General features: G+C 39.8%; 1 protein-coding gene across 1 annotated transcript in view; it reads right to left on the bottom strand.

Annotated features, from left to right (window-relative positions):
- Nucleotides 1–11,200: 11,200 nt before the first annotated feature.
- The window catches only part of PHAX (phosphorylated adaptor for RNA export), a 7,046-nt gene continuing 1,875 nt past the window's right edge, over nucleotides 11,201–16,371 (bottom strand). The window contains exons 2-4 of the mRNA XM_017735501.1: nucleotides 16,065–16,185; nucleotides 14,175–14,258; nucleotides 11,201–13,124 (exon numbers count right to left, since the gene is read on the bottom strand). Coding sequence (XP_017590990.1) covers nucleotides 12,855–13,124; nucleotides 14,175–14,258; nucleotides 16,065–16,185 — 475 coding nt within the window. The 3' untranslated portion in view covers nucleotides 11,201–12,854. The remainder of the gene's footprint in view (nucleotides 13,125–14,174; nucleotides 14,259–16,064; nucleotides 16,186–16,371) is intronic.

Genomic DNA, 16,371 nt, shown 5'->3' with positions numbered 1-16,371 from the left:
GAGCCAGCGGCCTGAGGGAGGCAGAGTGGGAGCTTCAGACAAGGTTTCACAGAAACCACAGAATTCTGCGTTGGAAGGGACCCAGAAGCATTGTCAGAGTCCAGCTCTTAAGTGAATGGCCCATACAGCAGTCGAAGCCACAACCTTGGTGTTACCAGCATCAAAAGACCCACCAGCAATGTCAGGAGTGGCAAAAAGGACCTCCAGGCTTTCTGAAGTCCTTCTCAGAGAGGAGATCTAACCCCATCCCCAGGGCTGGTCAGCCATTTATGTCTAAAGGATCACACAGGTGTTGTTGAGCCTCACAGGATTCAGGCTGGCAAACCAACTCTATTTATAGAGATAAGACAAATTATTTATTTTTGCAGCCCAAAAAGCAAAACATACATTGGGCTGATCCCCCAGAGTGGGCAGCAGGGGCATGGGGATTCTGCTCCTCTGCCCTGCTCAGCTGAGACCTCATCTGCAGAGCTGCTCTCAGCACAGGAAGGATGTGGACCTGCTGGAATGAGTTGGGGTGGGGTAGGGTGCTTTTTGAGACCTTCAGTGAAAACACTAAAATCTTAGAATGTGGACATTCTGTCTGCTCCTGCAGGAGTTGCTGTGGGTGACAGTGCAACTACAATAAATATGCATCAGATTTCTGGTCCAGACATGCCTTTATATTTAGTTTTATACCAATAGCCTTTTTTATGTGGCTGCGAAGTTTGTTCTAAGGGTGTTGCAGGCATTGGAAATACCAGTTTTCATACTTTGAGGACACAGGGGCGTATAAAACCCTTATGGTTTTGTTAAATGAGTCAGCAAAGTACTCATTACAATTTTAAAGTTTGGCATCTTGGCTGTGTTCTTTAAAAGTCACATTCATGAAGAAGGCTTGTGAAAATAGTACTGTTTCAGAGTTAGGAACTGTGATTGCCCCAACACATCAAGAAGGGATTTCTGATACAGAGCACTGACATAAGGAAAGTCTCGTAAGCCACAAAACAATTTCAATGCAATTAAGGCGAGTCTTCCTCCTAAGCCCAGAAAAAAACTTCATTTCTTAGCTGTGTAATACTGCCTTACAGTATCTCTCCAGTGGAAATTCAGTATGTGTTTTTTATGAGTTTTCTGAAGATTCAGAATAAAGGATACTTGCTCAGCTCCTGAAGTTGATAGTTGAAAACTCTTCCATTTTAAGTGTTGTTTTTGCTATATCTGTCAAACTCCTCGATCTTGCTTGGCAGAGGAAAAAAAATGGCAGTTTCTAAACTGTCATAGCAGTCTTTTCACAGCCCAGCTATCTGTGGCCCTAAGTTAAGTGGAACTATGGATCCCCAGAAAGCTATAGAAGCACTCAAGTAGCCATTTTAGAAAAAAAGGTCTTTGAGAACTTGATAAAAACTTGATAAGGAAGTTTCAATGTGTATTTAATAATAAGTTTCCAGTTCTGGGCTTTATGAATACAACATTGTAACCACAAGTATAGGGGAATTTTGGCCCTGCAACTTTAAGAGGATTTAATTTTTAAATTATTTTTTATTTTATTTATTATTACTTTTTAACTATGGCTCTATTTAATTTTGGCATGCTGCTTTTTACTTCTTGAGCGAGAAATGCACGTTACTGGCAGGTTGTTACCTTTTAAATTACCAGTAACATCATTATAAACATTTCTCAGTGCACAGGTACGTGCAGGACTAATTATTCAGAAAGAAGGATCTATACCAGGGTGCAGAGCTTTATTGTACAGACCCTGAGTACTTCAGCAAAACTGATCTCACCCTATAACTGTCATTAATAACTGCCTTTCACAGAATAAATTAGCTCATAGAATAACTTCACTTCTTGAAGTTTCCCTGCATCCTTTACAAATGGGGCAAGAGCACTCTGCAGTTAACTACAGAAAATTAAAAGTTACTTATTTTCACTTGGCTTCAGTGACTGAAGTCATGGTTTGTGTTTGCCTCTAGTATTCAGCTGTTCTCTGAAAGTTCTGGCAAGTTCTCTGAAAAATAGCTGTGTGTCCCAGCATGAATTAAGGTGAGATAAACCAAGGTCCAACAGTACATAATCTGATCTTTCAGCTCAGGGATCCCAGTTCCTGCGGTGGGGATGGGAGCAGAAAACTTTACCAGTCCCCTCAGCTGCTAAGTTAACAAAGCACTGACTAAAGATAAGATTATTTGTTCTGTAACAAGAATCCTTTTGTTACTATTTATTTTATAATTTTTTTTTTACCCGCAACTCTTTTCAGTGAGCCCTATATGTATACTCATAGATTCATGCTCCTGTATTTTATTTCATTTTATTTTTCTATTAGATAAGGCTCCAAATCAAAGACTTTCCATGATCTGTGAGTATCTCATTGCAAATTGTGACGTTAACTGTCACCAAAGTGATACCATTTGCACTAATTTCCCCAAATCAGCTTCATTTTTTCACTGAGTACACTGAGTGCACATGTGCTTCTTGGTCACTACAGTGCTTCTTGCTTAAACTACTAGAAACTACATTTAAAATCACAGCCTTTAGAAATTTCTCTTAGGAGGATGAGGAAAGAATTAGGATTGTTAAGTCACACCTTCGTAAGTTTTAGGTCTTCTGTTAATTTTCTACCAGGCCATATTCTTTTACTTGCATCATTATAAAACTATTTTACAATAATACATAAAATTATTTTACACTGATAATTGGCTGCCTTGCACATGAAGAATTTTTGGAATCCTAAAGCTTAGTTCCTCATGGTTTAAGAGATTTAGGTATTAATTCCAAATGGCATCTCACAAAGGGCCAAATTCCATCCAGGGATAAATGACTGCTCATCCATGCCAACTTTAATGTAATCTGCTCTGCTCAGCAGAGGACAGGATTTCACAGAAGGCTCTTATTTGATTCCGTACCCATTTGCAAGAGTGAATTCTTCATGCTTCTCTTGGGCACTATTGAAATGGCAAACAATGTTAAATGCTGCTAAGGGTGCCAAAAAGAACTTGAGCTAATATTCTTACTGATTAAAAAAACCATTTTGGAATTAGCTGACAGAAATCTTATCTCATGAATGAGAGGTGCTCTGCCTCGTAGTAGCCCATGAGTGGGAAAAACAACTTTTGATAACAAAGCTCTTTAAAGAATAATGCACTTCCTGTATGTTCTTATAAAGAAACTAGTGTAATGCAAATAGGGTGATAGCTAAGATACAGGTGTGCTGGATACAAAAGAAAACTCCTGTGCTTTCTAGAACTCTGACAGTCGGCTCATCATCCTCCAAACTTCTCGAAGGCTCAAACAGTACTCTGCTGGTTCCAAAAGTTTAAAGATGTCTGAATAATTATTTCAGGCCTCGTGCCGAAAGTTGCTTGGACGTCTTGCAGAGATGACTTAGTTCTGAAAATATGCATGCAGATAGGCAATAATGGACCTGCAAGATATCATCTGCAAAGTTCTGGGCTAGAGACCTGAAGCAGCAAAATGTGTTGCTCTCTTCCCTGCCTTTCTTTTCAGGATGTAGCTAATTTTTCTTGCCTGTGATTTCCCCTAAATAGGCCCTGGCAAAATACCACTTCCTCTTGTGTGTACCAGTATGGGAGGATATTATGCTGGAGAAATATGGTGTATAGAAACAACAAAGAAGGAATAAGGAAGTAATTTAAGTTTTATTCCGCCTGCATGATAAAATTCATGCTTCACAGTGAATCAACTGCCAAGCCCAAGGAGAAAAGGACTATCCTACTCACAGATACCTGAAAAATCAAATGAATAGTTACTTTTATTCATCAATTGATTTATTTACTATAAACCTTTCAACTTGCAAGTAGTGTTTGCATTTTTTAGGACAGAAAATTCATTATTCCTTCCTCCTCCCCCAGTAATTTTTGCATAATTACCTGACTAAACTTCAAAGGGGAAAAATTATAGCTCTACAGAAAAACATCATAAAACTGCCTTCAAAGAAGTGGCTTGGAGACACAAAGCAATGCTAACGTGTTATCTTTTTTATTATCATTATTCTTAAAAGTAAATACTGTGATAAGTGCATTCAAGCAGCACAAACAACCCCACAGCCAGCTCCTTTTCAGAAAAAGCTATTTTCATGCCTGTCCTGCTCTAGGAAATGCTTGGGCAGGAGCGACACTCAGAGGAAGGCAGAGATTACACACTTTGTCAGCATTTTTTTTAATTTGTTTTGGATACAAATAAATATTTATATATATATATAAAAATAAAAATAATTTTCCTGTCCATGCTGAGGCAAGGATATGGTGGGTACCTCTGTTTGGATTTCAGTGAGCCCCCAGCATCACTTTAGATGATGGGGCTTGCTGAGTTTGGCTCCAGGTCCTGCTGATAACACCTTCTTAACTTCTCAGACATCAGACTGCTATTTCCTCCATTTACTCTTCCTCTGGGAGAGCTTGTCCTCCCAGCACATACCAGATCCAGATTTTCTCCTGGCTGCCTCACACTCCTGATTCACAGACATTATCCAGCACCTGCAGAGGATTTCCTTCAGGGATGCAACTGCTCCGTTTGGTCTCATTCCCACATCTTCAGCTTGAAACACCAGCCACTGAGCCTAACTCTTTCCTATGTATCTTTCAGTTTAACAAAAACCAGCCAATTTCTCTCAAGTCTCCTGAATGACCTCTGAGACATTTTAAATACTCTCACCCCATAGACCTTAATGTTTTTACTTTTTTCCAGTGATTGGGAGGAAACTCCCAGGTGAGGCCAAGTTCCACCTCCTGGAAGGTCTAACTTTCTCCAAAATACTGTACAATACACAGGGTAGAAACCATTGCTCTGATAGCTTTGGAAGATTTAGGATAGCCCAGGGGTCTGCATGCTGCTGGTGAAGTCTGATCACCCTTAGAGACAACTGGGGCAAACGCCCTGCTGTGCTTGTGTGAGGCAGAGGAATTATGGACAATCACAGTGCTAAATAGCAATATTTTGGAGGGAGTTGTGGGCATGCAGAAATTGCCATGCAAGGAGTAGGGAAATTACAGGAATATTTTTACATGTTTGTTTCCTTTGCCCGGATTGGTGGAAGGAGGAAGGTACTGGAAGAGAGAAGGGTTCTGGAAGTTTGCTTTAACTTCTTGGTATTCCTTTTACTTTTAATTCTGTTAGTAATAAATTTTCTTTATATTGCAGCTGTTTAAGTGTGGACCTGTTTTGGCTTGAAGTTTTTTCTGTTTTCCTCAATAAATCTTTATTTCACCTTACGAAAATGAAGTTTTAATTTCCCCTTCTCTGCTCAATTATAGCAGAGGCAAGTAAATAAATCATTTTTTCGTGGTGCTTGGCACCTAACCAGCATCAAACCACAACAGAGGGGAGGCCCTCTGCCCCTCCCCTGAGTAGTGGTGAAATATCTCAAGGGAAATTACTCCTCCCATCAAGGATCAATGGGTTACGTTTCAATGGAAATGTTTTTCTCCATTTTCTACCCAGTGCAAATCAAAGACTTGTAAGGAAATGAAAGGTGTAGCACAGCCTTGTTTTCTGCAGTACAACCAACTCTGGACTCCAGTCTGTAAATAATTTTTAGGCTTTTGAAAGAGGCTCATTAAATCCTACTGTGTGGTGTTCTCAGTTTAGAGGCTAAAAGTTTTACGTGTTGGGCTGTTAACATCTGCCTACTTGAAATATCAAGGCACTTGTATCTACTTCCAGTCATTTTTAGGAATTTCTGAACCACGGTGAAGGTGTGCCAGTTTGAAAATTGCAAGTAATTACAGAGAAGAAAATTCTGCTTTTTCCTCATAAAAATAAAATAATCTTAATTATTTTATTACTTTATTACTCATATCAAGTCATGTCACAGAGGCGGTTTAGCAGCATTATCAGTTCGTGTTCACTGGTGGAAGGCTTATGTTCCCCAACATGAAACTGGCAGCTCTTAAAAGCTCCAGAGAGGCCAAAGGAGCATTGTGGGTTTTTCTGTGTGCAGTGCTGCACACAGTTTAAGCAGAATATTAAGGTGCTTGAATGCATCCAGAGTCTCATGTCCCATGAAGAGCATCTGAGGACTTTGGGTTTGTCCAGTTTGGAGGGATGACCTTGTGGTTCTCTACAGCTTCCTGAGGAGGGGATGTGGAGAGGGAGTTACTGATCTCCGTATCCAGCAATAGGATGGGTGGGAATGGTTCAAAGTTGCTTCAGAAGAGGTTCAGGAACAGGGTTCCTACAGAGGTGATGGATACCCCATGCCTGATACCCTGCCTTAAAAACAATTATGTGGGCAATGAGCTTAATTAAAGGTTCTAACTTTTGGTCAGCTCTGGAATGGTCAGGCAGTTGAACTAGATGATTTTCATAGGTCTCTTCCAACAGGAACAGGAACTTCTCCTCTCCCTCCCCTCTCTCTTTCCCCACCTTTAAGAGCTTACTGGAGGCTGTTGATTACACTCTTAGTTATCTCTTGGGCAGGGACTATAGTTTCGTAGATAGCAGCAGAGCGATGTATTAATTACATGAACAACCTCTTTCATGCCTGCTTTTAATCTCATCTGTTTAACTCCTCGTGTAACTGCTGAGATTAGAAGTACTTTATGGCTTGTCTCACATGCGCACACCCCTCCATTCTCTGCGGGGTTGCTGTACAGAGAAAATTGCAGCAGGTCTACACCTCCCTCCCTCTTTTCATTTGTGAAGAGAGTAAACAAGACTGCAGCAGGGAGGAAGGAAGGGAGAGAGGAAAGGAAGTGGTGTCCCGAGGGGCCCGGACCCTTGGCACGGAGTTTATCCCATAAATGCTTTGGGACCTATCGACAGGAAACTCCTGGAGGGGGTCACTGCCAGAGCTGGCTGCTGAGCAGAGCGTTCCTGAGAGCCCAGGCAGTCAGTCAGGGCAGGCAGAACCCAGAAAAATATATCTTCAGGTTAGGGAATCCTAAAGCCCCTTCTTTTGCTGCTTGCTTGGCAACCCTGATCTTTTCATTCCCTCATTCTTAAAACTGCAGATTATTGCACTTTACAGCTGTGGTGCTCGGGTATTCATCTGCTCTACACTCTTTTGGCTAAACTGGGGCATCCCAGCCTGCAAAAGGCTCCAGTCTGTTGAGAGGTACTGAAGATATTCCGGCACAGAAAATCACCTTGAATGCCTTTCATCTGGGTAAGGTAAGAAATTAAGCAGTTTGCAGAAAACAGCTCAGAGAAATAACATTACAAATAAACATCAAATAAAAGCAGACAGAAGGTGTTACCTGTTCCCAAAGCATGGAAATAGACTCAGTATTAGCAGCAACTTCTGTAGAAAAGGTTATAGCAACTATAGATCTTTATCCACTGTGACAGAAGTTCTTCATGGAGCAGCAACAAGGTGCAAGATATATTTTATATATTTTCCTAAGTAAATAAAAATGCAAATTTTTTTTAGATCTAAGGCTACTTAGGGAAAAAGAAGAAGATTGGGCTGCTATATAAGTCCTGTACATATACACAGACACTCTGATTTTCCACCAAAACCTTGAGTCCTAAATATTTTGTCACATTCTTCACCAAGGAGAGCAAGTCCACTTTAAGGCAAATTGGTGGCGTTTTAAAATTATTTTTCTTTATAAAGAAAATAGTCCACACAACAGGTTTGGTGCAGTTTTGTATGCCATTTAAACATTACATACTATTCTGTTCCAGTTTGCTTTGTAAGAGAAAAAAGCAGCCACATGGAAAAGCAATCACAGTTGCCCAGCATCTGGAAACAGGGAATGTGTGAGGGTATCAGCAACTAAAATTTCCCAGGGCTTTTTTTTTTTTTTTTTTTTTTTTTTCCTTTTATTTTTGGAGGCTTTTGTTTCAGCTCCATGGCAAGGTCTCTCCTGGTGCTCCAAAACAGAATGGTCTTCTGGGATTTATTTCACCCAGTTCTGCATGTTGAATAAAGACATTTCAGTGGCTGAAAGGGTGTCAGTACAAAGCTCATCAGTAGTAACTAAACAGCAAATGTAAAATAATTACTGTAAATAATTACAGTAATTTGCTGTATTTTTGTACAGTATAATTGATAGTGCAATTATACTATCAACTGGTGAAAAAAAAACAAACAAACCCCAAACACCAATAATCACCTGATAGAACAAATGAAAAATTCAGATGGCAACCTAAAAAAGTGCAACTGCTGCAGAAAAATGAGAGCACCTTTCAAAGGGATTATGTCTTAAACAAGAATGCTGATATTCTGGATCACTAGTAAGTTTGCAATTAATAAAACTACTACCTTGAAAATGTTTCCCCAGATGGAATGAGGGTTTTTTTCTGTATGTATTTAATGATACAAAATTGTTGTTTTGCTTTTTTAGTTTCTTTAAATAACTGAAAAATAAATCTCCCTGCTCAAGCAAAAAAAGAAGCAAGAACCCCAACAACCTGAAAGGTGTCTGGAATAGCTTAACTTGTGCATAGTCTCCTGTTGCAACTTCAGATACACATTCCTCATTTTTGTCAGTATTTAGGCCCCAGATGTTTGTGATTCTAGAAATGCATTTGGCTGGGCAATATTAAATGTACCACAGCTGAATGTTCCTCCCACAGCTTGGAAAAAGTGGCATCTATCACCATTGCAGATGGGCAGGACAAGAAACCTTCAAATATGTAATTTGTAAGTAAAGCTTTGTTCTCCAAGAACTTAGGTCTGGCAGGTCACTGACTAATATGGGATGCATTAGGTCCAAAATCACCAAGAGGCCACAGGTGCAGCAGTGGTGGCCACATGTTTTCCAGCTGCCTGCTGAATCCTAGAGGTGGTCCCAAGAAATTGCAGTCATTGCCCCTGCGACATTCCTGAACCCCTTAAGCAAACTATGATGCCTGTAGGAACCCAGAGTGCAGAGAATATTTCTCTGCCTGTTTTGAAGGGTTCTAGCCCCCTGGACAACACTGGTTTTGACCTTTGTCCTTGGAGAAAATTGCCTACCCTCTGGGAAGAATTAGAAACCACTCTGGTGTGAACTAGGTGATAGAATACTATGTAAGATTGTCACAGGGTGAAAAATTTAGAGGATTTGGGTTTGTTAATGTAGTAAACAGATAAAGGCAAAAAACATAAAAATGGAAGAGTGGTGGTGTTCTCCAAACCTTCTTCTTCTTCTTCTACTACTCTATATTCTGCAGTAGAAGTAGTTTGGGATGATTGGATAAAGAATTCCACAGTTCCACGTGACCAGATGATTTATTATACATTGGTGGAAAAGTAAAAATAATGTACGCTTTTAGTGACCATTGGTTAATTTACCTTTAAAAGACTGTGTAAATCTTGATAATGAGGCATTCTCCTGCATTCTCTGCTCTGTGCTATGTCTGGGTCACGTTAAGTGGCTCTATTTCTCTGATAAGACTTTATAAACAATTATCTGAAGGCACAGAAGGCTGATAGCCCCATTTGTCTCACAAACTCCTGGCAAAGACTGTAAAATTCTCCCTCATCAGGGGAGGCATAATTATAGCACAGATACTGTCAATGCTGAAGCTCTTAAGACTGGATACTCCCAGATCCCCTGAAGCCCCACAGTGGTTCAGAAAAAGGCTTGGATCTCTGAGGTGCTGCTGACCAGTAAGAATTAGGAAGAGTACTGGGGCACCAAGTAAGCCTGTATTCACTGGAGCCATGAATTCTGCTCTGTACATTGATAGGAACATTATTTTTTTTAAATATTGCCTCTGACGGACTCCTTTGAGTCAGAGGATGGTTTAAGTTAAGGGCATAAATAACGAGTGTTGTCATACTGAAGTTTTATGATTGCTAAAAACTCGGAATTAAAAAAAACTTCAAGAATTGTCTTTATTACTCACTCTACTCCTTCACTACTCTGAAAAAATACAAGGAATTTGTCTTCTCTGTAACAGAAAATGCCATAATTAATACAATCATCTCCTTTTCCCATCACCTTTATACCTTCAACTGCGTCATTCCATGCTTGCTTGAGAATTTTGGCAAACAGCAGTTAATGAGCCTGGAGGGCATAAGAACATCTTAATGAGATCATCTTCGTGGAAGGGGAAGGAGAATCTTTAAAGTTGCCATTGTACTTCAAATGATGCTTTCAAGAGCCACAGTAAAACTGAATTGTTCATAAATCATTTTTCTGGTGGTACCAAAAATCACTGTTTTCCAATTTGAATTTCGGATGCAAGGTAGCAAAAGGTCTTTGGTTATGAATGAGCATTGTGTTTTCAGATGAAAGCACATTTCCCTCGTTTTTTCACCATCTTCTTCAGGTATGACAGAGGTGGCTCATTATGCTGCTATAGTTTATGGGACAGAGGGTGATGTTCTGTACCAGCAATAGAGATTCTTTATTTGCAGCAAAGATAATGCCTCAACCACACCTGCTCATCAGAGAAACCCAAGAGCTCAAACCCCAGCCCTTGTGCTTGCATTTTCATCTGCAGAGCACCAGCTACCAAAATCTAAACATACAGATTTGTTCCCAGAGAAAACACAGCTCACACCTGACCACAGGGGTCCTCTCCCTGTGAGGACCAGCTAGGGAGAGACCAAAGTTGATTAAGTAGGAGCTGAGAGAGGAAAACCTCTCACACAAAAACTGGTGCTGCTTAATGCAACCTGTTTGATATGGAAGGAAATTGCTGGTGGAACAGGAGTGAAGACGTGGCTACTCATCATTTTGAACTGGCTCGCTTCTGAAAGAACTCCATTGAAAGCCAGGGAAAATAGAGAAAAACCACAAGGTAAGAAAAGGTCTCTTAGACATCGGGAGGAAACTGAACCATGGAATCTGCTGAGTTGGAAAGCACCATCCAGTCCAGCTCCTGGCCCTGCACAGATGCTCCAACAATCCCACCCTGTGCTTGATCAGAGAGCACTGTCCAAACACTCCCTGAACTCTGTCAGGTTTGGTGTTGTTGCCACTGCCCTGGGGAGCCCATTCCAGTGCCCAACCACGCTCTGGGGGAAGAACCTTTTCCTATAATCCAACCTAAACCTAAAGCCCCTGACCCAGCTTCAGGCCGTTCCCTGAGGTCCTGTCACTGGTCACCAGAGGGAAGAGATCAGAGCTGCCCCTCCTCTTCCCCTCCTGAGGATTCTGAAGACCCCAGTGAGTCTCCCCTCAGTCTCCTCTTCTGCAGCTGAACAGAGCAAGTGCCCTCAGCCCCCAGGCTTCCCCTGCAGACCCTTCCCCATCCTCACTGCCCTCTCCAATAGCTTAATGTCTGTATCACCCTTTTGTTAAAGACAACACTTCACACACCATTTCAGTACTCTTTGCCCGGGAAATCAACCTTAGAAATATTAACATTAAAAAAATACACAGTGCAAATTACATAACAATAAAAAAACTGCTTAAACCAATGTTACAATTTGCTGATTCTATCCAGAAAACAGTTAAGACATATCCCCAAGCAGTTCCCAAAACCAGGATCAAACGGTACAGTGCCAAAGCAATTGAACAGCACAAAATTCTGTTTCCCTTACAGAAGTCACCGGTTCACTCTGACCATCACTGGTTAGGAAAATTAATGAAAAAACAAGAAATTTTGTTATTTCAGCAAGAGCAAATACTACCAGCAAAGGCATGCTGCGCAGCTGATGAGTAACTTTTGAACAGTCAGGAGCTCTGACACATGAACAGAAAGAAAGCAGAGAAGTCAAAACTCAGATTTAGTAAGGCAGGTAATGGAATGTGCTGTTATGTGTCAGAAGTGTTTCTTCAAATGCTGCAATCCTTTAAATGCCAGCTCTTGACAGTCCTGAATTGCTCAATCTAATAAACTGATTATGTGTTTTAGTGACACACTTTCCTTCTAAAACTCAAGGACTCAAAGGTGAACAAAATTTATGTGCAAAAGTTGGGTTGAATAGTGTCTAGTCACAAAAAAAAGCCACAACTAATTAGTGACAAAGTACTTGAGACATCATACATACCAGTGTTGCACAAGTTCTTCAGCTATATTAAAAAGAACGTTCAACATAAAAATTGTTTTCAGCTGAACTAACCAAGTACACGATAGTTTTCTGCATCAAATAAAAAAAACCCAAAAAATATCCCCTGCAAGAGGCAGCACAGAAAATCTTCTGCAAGCTACACATTACCTCACCACACAAAGGAGGAGGACAGAAACAAGAACTGCAGGGTAAAGGGTTTATATCTGCATGTACAGACTACAGACCCTTGAAGGGAACACAGCTCAGTAAAATCTCACTACTCTGAAAGCTTTCAGTTGTATGTGTCTTCAAACAAAAAGATCTGTGGAACTTAGGTGTGTGTCTAATCATGGGAAATGTTTAGACAGAACAGGTAGGAAGCTCAAGTCACCACTGGAATAGAAAGGATAAAACTGCTACAGAAATCTGAAACATACATCGCTCAATACTGCTTATTTACAAGGTTGTTATTCAAAGGTCACTGACCACTAAAGTTTATTTCATGAACCAATCTGTTCTTACAGGTCTTAATCCTATTAATACTGCTGTTTTTGTCAATACACTGCCACAGTAAGACTATATGATCTTTTATATCAAGACTAAATTTATAGTAAATTTAAATTCATCTGCAGTAAAGAGCATTGCTCACTTGATGACTTTGTGTGCTTCAGCAAATTAAATGAGAAGTACTTGGTTAAAACATAGCTTTAACTCCTAAACCTAACATGTGACTAAAAACACTTCCTAAGGAACATGGTGACGCAGGGCTGTTATCTAGAAAAATCTTAAAAGTTTCTGAGGACTCAGCAAACAAGTAACAGGACAATTAAAAGTCTTTCACGCTGTTAAATTTAGCTAAGAGTTACATCCTGTTCTTCAGCATCAAGTATTCCCCACGCTTCCAAAACAAGAAGCCATGGGATTACAAGAAAGGCTCATTTAACACGTTTCATAGAGGCTCTGTTATCAAGAATATTAGTGACTAAAATATCTCCAAATCATGGGCATTATCAATTTCAATGGTATCTTCATGTTCCATCTTTGCCTCGTGGTGCCCCTCCTGCAGGTCATCCAGGGAAGCCAGAGCCTCATTTGTGTCACTGGCAAAAGTCTCACGGGAGGCATCGTCATATTCTTGCAGGTTAAGCCCCTTGATGGCCTTCTTCATCTTCTTCCCCAAAACTTGTATCCTCCTCTTCTTGGCAGCTTTTTTGTTTTCATACTCCTTTTGGTTTTCCAGATAGAATATTTCCTTGAAAGAAAAAAAGTAAACAGCAACAAAAAAAATTTTCGCATATTCATTTTACTGGTATTTCCTAAAGAAAATGTGAAGTGATAAAAAAAAAATTACAAATACTGGTCAATATTTAACTAAAGTACTTGTTATTGAGAGCAGAAGAAGGAGAAAAGACTGCACTTAAGGAAGAGGGTGGAACAGAAAATTTCTTTTGTAATAGTGTAATGTGATCAATCTTGCAACTCGTTAAATTTTTTGTGACCACTGTAAGCTATGAAAAGATGTTGGTCTTTTTTTTCCTGTTTCATTTTTCTCCAAACATAAAACAAGAAATCACAATGTATGTTGATTTGGTTCTCAATTCCCAGTACCAGACCCCAGAAGGGTTTACAGAGTGACCTGTAGCCACCTACCAGCAAAATAAAATACTTTTTTTTTTTTAACAAAAGCTCTACTAAGTAGCATATACCACAAAAAAGAAAGAAAAGTTGGTATTTTCTTCACTCAGTTAAAACATCTCAGAGAAATAATGTTTACAAGCTTACAAAACTGATTTAGAGAGCACCACACATGAGCCCAGTGAGCAATTCAGATTAGGTTTAGACCATCAACTGATTTAATGAGAAATTCTGCCTGGTGCCACAGTTGGAGCTATACAGGACAGAAATATTCCATTAAGAGACCTGCATTCAATCCATGCACAATGACACAGAACTACATGGGAAGAAACACAACATGGATATCTTTGCTGTAAGGAACACAAATATACAAATTAAGGAAAATCTAAGGTTTACCCATTCAAAATCTACAATCTCATCTTCATCAACAGGTTTTTTTGACTGGCAACATGCAAAAGTGAATTCCCTCTGCTTAGAGTTAATGGCAATTCTACAGTTTTTGGGTAGGTCTTTTATTTTTTGCCTGTATTTTGAATGTGAAAGCCTGGTCTCAATGGAATACATAGTTAAATTTGCTAGAAGTTACAGAGTTTCAACCGTGACATTTCTAACAGGAAAAAAAACCCCACAAAACCAGAATGTACACTTGCACTCCTGACATTTTTACCTTGATCTGTTCTTCTTTGATGCTCGGTGTGTTCTTCAGCAGGTTTAAATAAACGCCCCCAGGTGTTCTTCTCCTGGTGCCATTCTTAATAGGGAGAGAGGAAATTAGGAATAGCAAGCTTAATGATAAGTGTTGACAAAAAATAGCTTCTAAGGCAACACTCAGTGTTGAGACAAAACCAATTTAAGTTCTGTGTGTGTCAAGTATCACATGAAAAAAGCCCTGGCTATGTCTCATTTGTGAGTGAATTAGTCATACGAAGGTCAACAACCAGCCTGCTAAATCTGGACAGGAAAATTATGAAGTTACAAAAAAAATTTTTATCACTTCACATTTTCTTTCCAGAACATAATGCTAAATAAAACCACACACTAAACCTGATTTTGGTACGAAGAAACAAAATATGAATAATATTCTAACTACTCTCACAGCTATCTGCAACAAGTTTAACTACTCGAGCACTCCTAACACATAAGCCCAGTAAAATGTCTAAAATGAATTTAATAAAATTATGCTATCTCAGGGGTTTTTTTTTATAATTGTGCTCAGAAATGCTACAACTTGTGTTATCTACAGGATTTTGCAATTCTGCTGAAGCCATAGGAAACACAACCTGTACTTTTAAACTCCGTCCCCACCACACAGACCCAGCAGTTTTTAGCGCAGCAGCAGCAGTGCAATACTTAAAGCATGGAATGGGCTCAGCTTTGAAACCTCTGTAAATTTTAAGTGCTAATTATCATACTATTATTCGATTAAAATTTGTAGTATGAAACACTACTTGTACTCCAGTAAAAACTGGGTGACACCATGCAAAATGTAATACTTTCCTGCCAAATAATATACTATACAATCTAAAAAATTCCAAGAACAGGGAAGGTCAGGTTTTAAGTCGGTTCTTGAAACAGCACATGTGAACATCTTTTTATCACTTGCATTTCATTTGTCTTTTGTGATCTGCCTTTCAAAGAGTGTACTCTGATCTGCATCCAAAGCCACCTGTGCCACCAGGAGCTGTGTCCCTTCATCTCCTCTGTGAACAGTTATTAAATTATCTTTCAGGACATGCTTCTAACACAATGCATCTAACACAATGCTTCTAACACAACTGGCTAGCTGGAATTTGTTGCCGTTACTTTTTTTTGAAGGAGAGAGGTGGTGGGTTTTTTGATTTATTTTGGTTTTTTTTTTAGACTGTGTCCTCCTACTTGTTCTTCCCCTCCTCTCTGCTTCTGAGTGATGGACCTTAAAAGACATAAATTGTAATCAAGTGAAAGTATTTCCCGGTTCTCACCCACTTTTTCCTCACCCACAGCTTTTCTCATCCACTGTGTTTTATGCACTGAGGCTCAGTATTTAACAAGAACAAAAAACATGCCAAAAATTGATAACTTAAACATGGGGTATAGGGTTCTGACCATGATTTGCAACAGAAATCAGTGCTCAGTTTTGCTCTGCTAATACGCAAGCCAGTGGTTCCCTAATAAAGCCAAGAGCTTTCCTTTTGGGAGTTACTCTGCAAATGGAATACTGGAAATGCTGTTTTTTATTCAAGCTTGAGGATCTTTCAGTCCTGAGTCTGTGAGAGAAAGATCCCGAAGAGAGCCACAGTAACAGACACAACATTATCCCTGCAAATCAGACACCAACCTCAGCACAAGAACCTGGGTCATTTCCAGGTTCATTCCACCTTACTGTTTGCTCAAATCCTGCTGGAAGCTTACATGAGTGTTTATTGAGGGAGTCTCGTGGCAAGGGAAGGCCACAAAACTCCAGGAGAACACGTCCAGCATGAGAGACTTGCATCAGCACTGTGTGAATATTCTACAAGTAAAAGGTTGTGCTGCCCTCCCCGTCCCTGGCAAACCCACAGGATGGCATTTTCCTTACCACGATGAACAGTCCACCATTCTGTTCCACTTCAGCTGTTTCCATCAGCAGCTCAATGGCTTTTCTCTTCCCAATTATTTTCACTACTCGAGCAATTAAGTCTTTCTTTGGCTCACAAAGTCTGAACAGAGAGGAAAAGAAAAAGCAGCACATTTACTGTCAGGATAATTTCTCGAGTATAACTGACTGTGGAACTTCCACAATGAATAATTCGTTTTGTGCTGAGGATTCTATGCATTCAAATGTGTTTAAATGGTTTATTGAATCAGATTTCAAAATACTGAGCTTCTGAGGGACGTTCTTTCCC

This window comes from Corvus brachyrhynchos, unplaced genomic scaffold (assembly GCF_000691975.1).
Source record: "Corvus brachyrhynchos isolate BGI_N302 unplaced genomic scaffold, ASM69197v1 scaffold325, whole genome shotgun sequence".
Classification (NCBI taxonomy): domain Eukaryota; kingdom Metazoa; phylum Chordata; class Aves; order Passeriformes; family Corvidae; genus Corvus; species Corvus brachyrhynchos.
This window is presented reverse-complemented; position numbering and strand designations above follow the sequence as displayed.